The sequence below is a fragment of the Penaeus monodon genome, chromosome 17, assembly GCF_015228065.2.
Source record: "Penaeus monodon isolate SGIC_2016 chromosome 17, NSTDA_Pmon_1, whole genome shotgun sequence".
Classification (NCBI taxonomy): Eukaryota; Metazoa; Arthropoda; class Malacostraca; order Decapoda; family Penaeidae; genus Penaeus; species Penaeus monodon.
Window position 1 is genome coordinate 44,556,345 of NC_051402.1, and position 10,000 is coordinate 44,566,344.

A 10,000-nucleotide genomic window follows, 5' to 3' on the forward strand; every position below is an offset into this window, starting at 1 on the left:
TACATTAACTATATAATATAGTTAACAATGAGTCTATGATTTTTTATTTTGTTCCACTATGGGTGATAATTTTACATACTATTATTATCATTATCCCTAATACTTCTACTTCTACTTACTTCTTTACATATGACACTATGCAATTTCCATCTCAATTTCTTTTAACAAAAACGTTTGTATTTTCTGCCACTGTTAATATCAAAATTCCTTTGATATAATGACATATGTTTTAGTTCTTATATCAACCAATGATAGAAGCTACTTTTTTTTTTTTCTTTCTTTCTTTTTTTTTGGGGGGGGGGGACAAAGAAGAAGAAAAAGAAAAAATACATATAACAGACTTTTTTGGAGTAACATTTACTTTTAAATATGTATGTTGAAAAGGTGATTCAACTGATATTCAGGAATTAAAAATCCCATGAGAATCATCAGCATTTCTAGGAACAGTTGGCTATTCAGTATCAAATTTACATGTCCTCAGTATCTGGTAACTATTCTTGTTTTTGATGATGTTTGTTTCATGGAAAGAGTATCAAAAAGTATCACTTTCCTCAGTTGCCAGACTTTGAATATTGTAAAATACAAAGTTATGCTCTTCTGTGGCACTATAGCAGCTCTGGCACTGAAAATTCATTCAGAAACATCTTCATGGTGCTATTTTCAGAATCTGCATAATTTCCTATCTTTTATTAAAAAAGTGTGAAAATATTTTATGATAAAATTTGGTTAATATAATACTGTAGCCAAAGAGGAAATTTTTAAATATTGTAATATAAGGACTTGAAAAAATTTTTCATTTATTATTATTATTTCATTAATTTCTTATTTTATTTTTCTAATAAAATAGTTATAGGTTTCTAAGAACCAATAACAAAGAAACTTAAAATACTTATTTCCTTAATGAGTTTTGAGATCTGCATAGAACAATATAGAGGTGTAAATTTGAAAAACCAAGCTTTAAAAAGTTGTAGGTGAGGTTGACAAGAAATAAATATACTTATAAATCATTATCCATTTGTAATACAGTTAACCCAAAACATTAACAAATATTGTTTCAGACTTGAATCTAAATATTCTAAAAACCATTTATAGTACTTAAAAAATAGCTTTTTCTACTTTTAACCCAATCATGCCAGATAACATCTAATCACATCAGTGGTTATGGCTGCTTAAGTTATGCACACTAACAGTTGTTCACTTCTTTCAAAGTGCAAAAAGAGCAAGAAAACGGAGGGGAAGGAGGGAAGGATAGAAAGGAGACAAGAGAAGAAAGAGATTCTTCTCCTTTCTATATTTAGTCATCTTTGGCAAGTCCACTATATCAATCTACTGACATCTGGTCAAAATCATGCTTTGTGTACTCTGTATAATTCTTCCAGTTTCTTACCTTCTTTTTGCTCTTCTTACTGGATGGTGTAGATGGCCCTGTGGTGCCATTTTCAGTAGGCGGAGAGCCATCTTCAAGCATGGGGGCATCGCGATTCTCCTCCTCCTTTACTTCTTGGATTATACTTTTAATATTTTCAAGTTCCAATTGGGAAGACACAGCATCACGTCGTAACTTTGCTGCTACTACCCCCAAACAGTCCAGAGATGATACCCTAAGGGCCATGTCTGTGTTTTTGTTGCTGAATTTTTGTACTAGAAGTTTGCCTAAGAGTGACAAAAGTAGTTCTGCAGCTGGCCATTCAGGCTTGTTCACTGTGGCAAGGAGATCTTGAACAAAATTTTCAAACAGAGGTCGATAATCGATCTCCTCATTTTTGCTGCCCGTTTTTTGAAGGAACACTGATAGAAAACTATATGCTGTACTCATGGCAGTCTCATAACGATTACACACTAATACATCTCTATCCATGTTTAACTCGGGTTTCTTTTCTTCCACTTTTGAATCTTTGGAATCTTTGGAATTCTGTGTATCACCATCACTAGCACTTTTATTTTTGTTGTCTTGTGCCAGCTCCTCTGGGAGTTCAACTACACACTGTATCAACTGTAAAACTAAGGCTGTTAACATCTGAATATTTTCATCAGAGTTCAATCTGTATGTTCTCAAGCTCCTTTTACTATTGGGTAAGCGGGCTATAGAAGCAAGAATATCGTCTAATAACAGACGACGATGTTTGTTGTACTTGGAGAATACCTGTAAAAAATAAATAAATAAATAAATAAAATAATCATAATAATAATAAAAAAAATAATAATAATAATTACTAAAATTAATGATAATAAAAAACAGAAAAACAGATTTTTCAATGACAATATAATAAGACTTCAAAAACAAACAAAAAAAGAATGGTAGCTTATAATACCTTGGTAACCAGTCTGAGTGCAGAGAGCTGAAGTTCTGAAACATTTTCCACAAAGAATGGAGCTACACCAAGGGTAGACAGCTGCAACACTGTTGTGTCAGTTAGTGTCTGGATGCTTAAAAGGTCAGCTAACAGACCTACCACCTCATGCAACTTATTGTAGAGACCAATGATACTCCGGTTCCTCACATCCTTGCACTGGGCTCTCTTTCTTTTTACACTGCCAACATAACCATCTGTTTGGAGATAGAGACTTTTTAATGTTGTAAATTGAAAATTGTTTGTTCAGTGTAGTATAATCTTACAATTTACCCAATTCACAACTGGTGAATTTGTTATCTTAATTCCCTTGCCTTAGATCTCAGAATTTGCACGAGCAGCAGCCATGTTTGCAACAGATACACAAAAATGTACATCTAATTTTAGTTTGTGCTAAAAAGTATAATTTCCTTACATCATACCATTCTGATGAAAGTAATCCATATCTCTCCTGTACTTTACAGTGAATTAACCAATTGTACGGAGAAATACCCTAAGGACTTACCTTTTTTGCTATCCACCCTGTAAACAGGATCAAAGGATGGATAAATGGTGTTGGAGAGTTGGAATTTGGTAAACTGGACACATCTTTCAATGACATCCTCGAGGTACACTCTCTTGCTCATGTTTGGTGATGTCAATATGTTCATGGCAGTGAGAGAGGCATCCATCCCACGCAAGATTCGTTCCATCACCAGCTCCATCCATAGCTTGTCATCATCTTCATCCTCCTTAAATGTGTAAAGGAATATTTAATAAAGAGAGAAATGAAGACTCAAATAAGAAGTTAAATATAATAAGATATTAAACAGTACTTAAACAACTGACAAGGGTAGTCACTACTATAACAAAAGCCTAACCCTGAACAAAACATTTAGTATTCAAGACATATATATAATGACCTTGGTGAATATATACTGAACGGTCACATTTCAAGAATGAAAAAAATAGCCTCTCCACCCACTTATTGTCTTTCAAACAATAACACTTGAGATATGTACTTTTGTATTTACTATAGATTACCTAAATAAATCTTTAACTATACTTTCAGCTCAGATTATTAAATATAATGTATCATGGAGAATGTGATTCTATTTTTGGGGTGGACATTCCATGGTTAACTAGAAGGAACACTAAAGTAGAAAATAAATTGGTAATAAACTTCCTAGTATGAATGAAACGAGAAAAATATATTCAAAATATTTTCCCCTTTACTTTCTATTTAAATGAAAAAATAATAGTTAAATATCTAAACAATCATCCTAGTTTTCTAATTACCTCATCCACTATGGGGGTCACTTTGGCTCCATCTCGGATATTCTTTTCCAGGATGTTGAGAAGTCTGACAAGCCTTTCAGGTGGTACTATGGCCATAGCTCCTAAACTCTTCAACTTTGCAGCTTCAGAACACAAGTCTGACAGCTCATATTTTGGAATGAGATACTCCTGTGGAACATCACCATCTTCCTCTGCACAGAAATAGTAAAATTAGCTTTATTAAACAATCTCATCTAAACAGATATCTAAAATATAACCAACAAATTATTTGAAAAAACACATTAAAAAACAAAAATATTCAAAACTTAGGTTTCTCACCAATTTCTGCACTGAGATCAAGATCTTCAGTATTATCAAATATCTTTTCAACAGCTCTGTTAAATCTCTGGTAAACACCAGTTTCCATCAACTCTTCAGCTGTGAGTTTCTCAGTTTGTGGCACCAACTTTCTCTCCAAACGTTTGTTGGTGTATGATGGTTTCTTTTGCAGAGGTGCTGGAGCAGCTCTCTTGGGGGCCTGAGGTTAGGTAAAAGACAAGGAAGATATTGTACATTCAACTGCAATGCAAGGTAATTTATACCTCTACAGCAAGCCAGAAAGTGAAGAAGTGACTGCATTTCTTGAAGGATAAAAATATACAGAAAAAGTTCACAATCTCTAATTGTGTCTCAGGGAAAGTTGAAAAACTTCCACTCAAATTCTTGTCATATCAATTCACATAAACTGAAATACCCTAACTTCCATTACAATGTAAGGACTCTTCCATTCCATCTGATTACAAATGGCTTAATCATAAGTTACCTTTGAACCTTCTGATTCTTCATATTCAGAGTCCTCATCTTCTGAAGAATCATGAGCACCCTTTCTCCTTCGTTTACTTTCTTGGTCGGGATTATAGTCTTCCTCGTCAGACTGTACACGGTTTCTTTTCCTATCTGCTTTATCTGGAATTGAAGAGTAAGGTGTCTGTAATTTCCAGTAATAATACAAAGCTGAAATGTATAAATTTCATAACTACTATATTACTTGCATAAAAAATCAAAGCAGAACAAAAATATAAACTTGCCTTTCTTCTTCTTCTCCTCACGCTCTCTTTCCCGATTCTTAAAGTATTTATTTGGCTTCTTCTTGTCTTCTTCTGAGGATTCAGAATCAGAGCTGACTTCCCTGTATTTCTTTGCATCTCTTTGTCCTCGAGAACTTCTTGAACTAATAAAAAAAAAACACATAATTAGTGCATAATGTGAAAAGAAGAGAAAAAAGAAATATATATATATATATATATATATATATATATATATATATATATATATATATATATATATATATATATATATATATATATATATATATATATATATAATTTTTCCATGAACTTCACAACATCTAAAATCTTGTTCTGAATCTACTTGAAATACTTAAAGCAATACTAAGACCAGTGAATATAATTCCATACTTAAAAAATCCTGTTTTGATAAACCTACCTATTTCTAGGTGTATCAGGGGTTTTCTCTGGTTTATTGGACCCTACCCCTGAAAGCTTTGGAATGCGGCCCATTGATTTAAGCTCCTGAAATGACAATATGCATATATTTATATAGAGAGATTCATGCTTTAGAGGAAATTAATAAATTTCACTAATTTAATCAATAACATAGTGTTACATAACTGAAATCTATTCTCATTTTCCCACTGACTGACTGACTGACCCAAATTCACTTAACCCAGGTATGGTGCCAGGTATCAGAAATCTAAGTGCCATAAACTCTGGGATTTCTGGCAACACACAGACGATGGGCGTGGGAGTCGCTACATGTAGCAGAACATCCATCTCCACTCGCTCTAGTGCGTCTCTGCTTATATAACCATACCCCACAGACCATGTTTGTTATGATAGCTGTACATGTGACCTGTCCAAAAGGGGGTTAAGCATGCATGCATGCACGCACACTCTCTCTCACTTACTCACTCACACCTACAAACATACAGACACAGACAGAAACACACAAGAGGAAAGGAAAGAAAAGGGAAGGCAAAAATGCTACTCACCTCCGAAGAGAGCTTATTGAGGACCACCACCGGTTCTTTCATAGCTTTAGCTGCTACAATGGCATTGTCATTAGATTCTGAAATGCAAATAAAAAAATAAATGAATAAAACATTTGAAAAGGAAATGGAAAAGAAAAGAAAAGGCAAAAAAGAAGAAATAGAAGTAGAAAAAAAAGGGAAAAACAGAGGTTATTAATGAAGGGACATGTATGGACTGTATCCTTGTTTTAAGCAGAAACACATAATATGGAATGAGCCAATGCAGAACATGATGAATATTTAAGATGAATCTGGACCAAGTAAATATTCTGAAGTTGTCTCCATTCCAGGTCTAAAGCACGGACATGCAAGCAGTTAATTGTACTGAAAAGAGAAATTAACGGAACATTGTATCTCTTATCTAAGTAATTTGAGGATAATGTCTACAAAGAGGGAGAAATAATAAAACAAATAAGCAACAACAAAAAGATGAAAAGAGGCATCCCTAACCTTACATAGTTTTATACCCCTAATAAATCTTAGTAAGAAGTATTTTATGTTCTACCCCCCCCCCCCTGCTCAAAATCATCCTTACAGAAATAAAGAGTGAACATCATAACCTAATTAATAACATGCACCAATCAGACATCTATCAACAGCAAAGGGAGATATGCTGACAAAATGTACACTCTTGGAAGGTGCAAACAGCACTGGCCTTAAAAAGCTATATATCTGATTCTTGAAATCAGCTGACCAACATTAATGTTTACTGGCACCGTAGGTATGTAGGCACCTATGGGACCCATTGGAGGGTTTTCTTTTGAATAATATGGCTGTGCAGCTTTGACCATAACTTATAATGGAGTTTATCACAAAGTATGGACATATGCACACACAAACACATGCATGCATAATCACAAGCATGGATCCACATGCAAAAATATTAATAATATCAATATACAATTCTCAACACCACAGAGAAAAGCCAATGAAAAGATCCTACTATTTGTAATTTGTCATTTTCATTTCAAAACATACATACACACCATACAAGCATCAATATCTTGATTTGTGAATAATCCAATGAATTCGCTTAATCACAATATATACTAATTCCTGACGTATAATTCCGTGCAACATGAAAGCACAAGCTAGCAGCAGGATATATGAGATTAAGCTCAATCTTTAATGAAACAGCACTACTACTAGCACTGGAACAAATAATGCATTTTGTTTATAATGCAAGTTTAGGCATCATTTCCTCGTCTGTTCCGACTTTGTGTGTAAAGGCTGTACAAAACCAGCTATTCACACTATTCAACTAGAGGCAATCACTGCTGCCATTAAAAGAAATTTTCTATATGCCATACAAGGTAATTGTCATGTAGAGGAAGTTTTCATACCTCTAGAAGACTTGTGTGATTTATGATGCATACGAGACATCGATTGTGTCCCATTGCTCAACGTTCGCATTTTGTCCACACCTGCATTAAGGGCAGCAATAAGGATACTTGAGGTGGTCAAGGTCTAAAGTATTGACAAAAAAATATATATATATATATATAAATAGAGAGAGAGAGAAAATACTGCTGCATAAACTGGGTAAACAAACTTCCAAGATGTGCTCTATTCTCTATAACCATAAGCCAAAACTATTATATCCTCTAAACTTCTCATATATATTTAAGTGCAACAAAAAAATCAGAAATCCAGCTATCATATTACCACTGAGAAAAACCTCTACCAGCTCTGCATTATTAGCTGCAAGTGAAACATTTCATTAAAGACATCTTATGATTTCTTTAAAATTGCAATGATCATCCTTACCTTTGTTTTTATAGTCTTGTGTGTGGTTTTGGGAAGCTTTTTCTTTTTCTGGGGTAACATGGGCTGATCTGCTCTCAGATTTAGTTCCTTTGTTACTAGTCTTATCACTCCGTTTACTATGCTTTTCTGAGGACTTATCTTCGTCTTTGTCCAGAGATTTATCAGATTGTCTGTCAGATTTGGGGACAAGATTTCTCTTGCCATAAGACTCATCAGTTTGTGGATCTTGCTTATTGGCCAACTTATGACCGTGGTGCTTCTCTAACTGCCCATCAGGTTTGGTTAGAGGCAGGGATGCAGGAGGTGAAGGACCTCCAGGCTCGGTCTTGACCTTTACCTGGGTAGCATTAGCAAGAACTGGTCCACACTGGATCACAGACACATTGTTTATGTGTTTTGAGGGGGAACTATGGTTGACTGAACTGATGCCCTTCCCACACTCGGTTTTAATAACAGCTCCTCCTTCACTACCACCTGAGAAATGTCAAAGTGAAAAGTACATTCAAACTATAGTTCATATGGTTTCTAATCCCTAACAATAAAAGATGTACTAATGAAATCAACATTGCTTAATAAGAAGAGCCTATTGTTGGCTTATTACTAACACCTGATTCTATTATGATCCTAATGAGTATGCCTATACATCTAACTCTTGGGTGGTGAACTACCCAAAAATACTCAAGTTTCTCAACAGTAACACAATGCTTCTTGTCAATTATTTTTTTTAAGAAAAGACATGTATTATGTATAATTATATGTATATATAAAAATGAGTGTGTGTGTGTGTGTGTGTATAGATATCCATATGCATACATAAATAATATATAAGTATATATATATATATATATATATATATATATATATATATATATGTATGTATATATATATGAAGACAAGACTGAGCGACAATATCAAAGATATTTGCGGGCTGTCGATGGTACAAGTGGAAAGAAAAGCGTAAGATCGAGTTTAGTGGCGAAGGATGGTGGAGAGGTCCACGGCTGCTCAAACATGAGCATACCGTTATTGATGATGATGATGATGATGATGATGATGATAGATATAGATATATATATATATATATATATATATATATATATATATATATATATATATATATATATATATATATATATATATATATATATATATATACTGGTGTAAGTGAGATGAGTAAAATCGCAAAGCAGTCTGTCTGTTAAGGTTCAATTTTTTAAGATTTGAAATAAGGAGCCATTTCAAGGTGCTACTTAAGTGTTAGTAAGCACTCTGTCTGACTGGTGTTTTTTTTTTTGTTTTGTTTTCTCTCTCTCCATTAAACTCCACTACATAAGCAAAATGAAAGACAATATGTATAAATCATTCTGCTCAAACTAGTGTTCAGCATAACTTCCGACTAGTCATAAATTAACTTTAAAAAATATACCTATTCCATATTTGAATAACAACTTTACGAGTTACAGCATTTAAAACAACACATCAATTTGAAGTTATCAGAAAATATCCAAATTGACAATACTGACAAATTATATTTTCTATGGATAATGAAGTTTGGTATTATCACCTTTGTCACACACTGAGTATGTGCAGCATGCAAGATATAAACAGTCACAGCAATAAGTGGCACTAAAACCCAGTTTTAAGCCAATGCTTCTGTTCTTTCAAATGTAGATCTGTAGTGTACACCCATCTTTTCATTGTCAACTTTTTAAAATGATTTTCACAAGGACAAATAGCTAATGGTAACTCCAGTAAGGAGGAACTGCACTTCCCATTCAACTAAACCATCCCTTTTGGTCTTAAAAAAAACAACAAAAAAACTGAAGATCTTTGACTATGGTAAGAAAAAGAAAGAAAAAAGCTTATTGACAGTTGTGATAACAATCAAAATCCTCTTGGATTTCATCTACAGGTCTGAAGACGATGACTTCTCACCTTTCCTTTCAATAAAATTAGTTTGTATACATGGAGCCTTTTCTACCAAATTATCAACACAGTCGAGCGATTCACCTTTCATCCTGGATTAAACAGTAGGGCCTTCCAATCCTGCCATCTGATCAGATTATAAAAATATTGCTTCTTGACAATACAAAGAAGAAAAGAAGAAAAAAAAAAACTGACCTTGTCTAGCTGTAAAAACAGCAGGATTCACACGAAGAATTCCTTCTAACAATGGAGGTGCATTTCTCAAAAGAATGGAAGAATCTGTCCCAGCATACTGCTCCTTTAGTTCTCTGAAAGAATTATATAATTAAACGTATACCTGGAAGGCAAGTAAAGTACCATGAAAAGAAAAATATCATAAACAATCAAACACATTTTACATTTTTTGTTTCACATTTTATAGTAAATCACCAACGCAGTAATCACAACTTCCAAATTAAAGAAGTTTAACCACTAATAATAATTGGCATTCATGCATATTATATCAAGGCTGGGTATGATTATTAGATGGGACCTACATATGCTATGACAGTGTTCACTTGTTCATTGACCACACGAGTTCTGTACCTGA

General features: G+C 33.7%; 1 protein-coding gene across 1 annotated transcript in view; it reads right to left on the reverse strand.

Moving 5' to 3' along the window:
• The window catches only part of LOC119583807 (nipped-B-like protein B), a gene marked incomplete at its 3' end in the record, with an annotated part of 56,541 nt that overhangs the window by 11,687 nt on the left and 34,854 nt on the right, over window positions 1–10,000 (reverse strand). Inside the window, 12 exon segments of the mRNA XM_037932508.1 lie at window positions 1,388–2,143; window positions 2,313–2,548; window positions 2,857–3,082; window positions 3,630–3,820; window positions 3,948–4,146; window positions 4,432–4,574; window positions 4,697–4,839; window positions 5,115–5,200; window positions 5,680–5,756; window positions 7,062–7,142; window positions 7,486–7,959; window positions 9,607–9,719. Coding sequence (XP_037788436.1) covers window positions 1,388–2,143; window positions 2,313–2,548; window positions 2,857–3,082; window positions 3,630–3,820; window positions 3,948–4,146; window positions 4,432–4,574; window positions 4,697–4,839; window positions 5,115–5,200; window positions 5,680–5,756; window positions 7,062–7,142; window positions 7,486–7,959; window positions 9,607–9,719 — 2,725 coding nt within the window.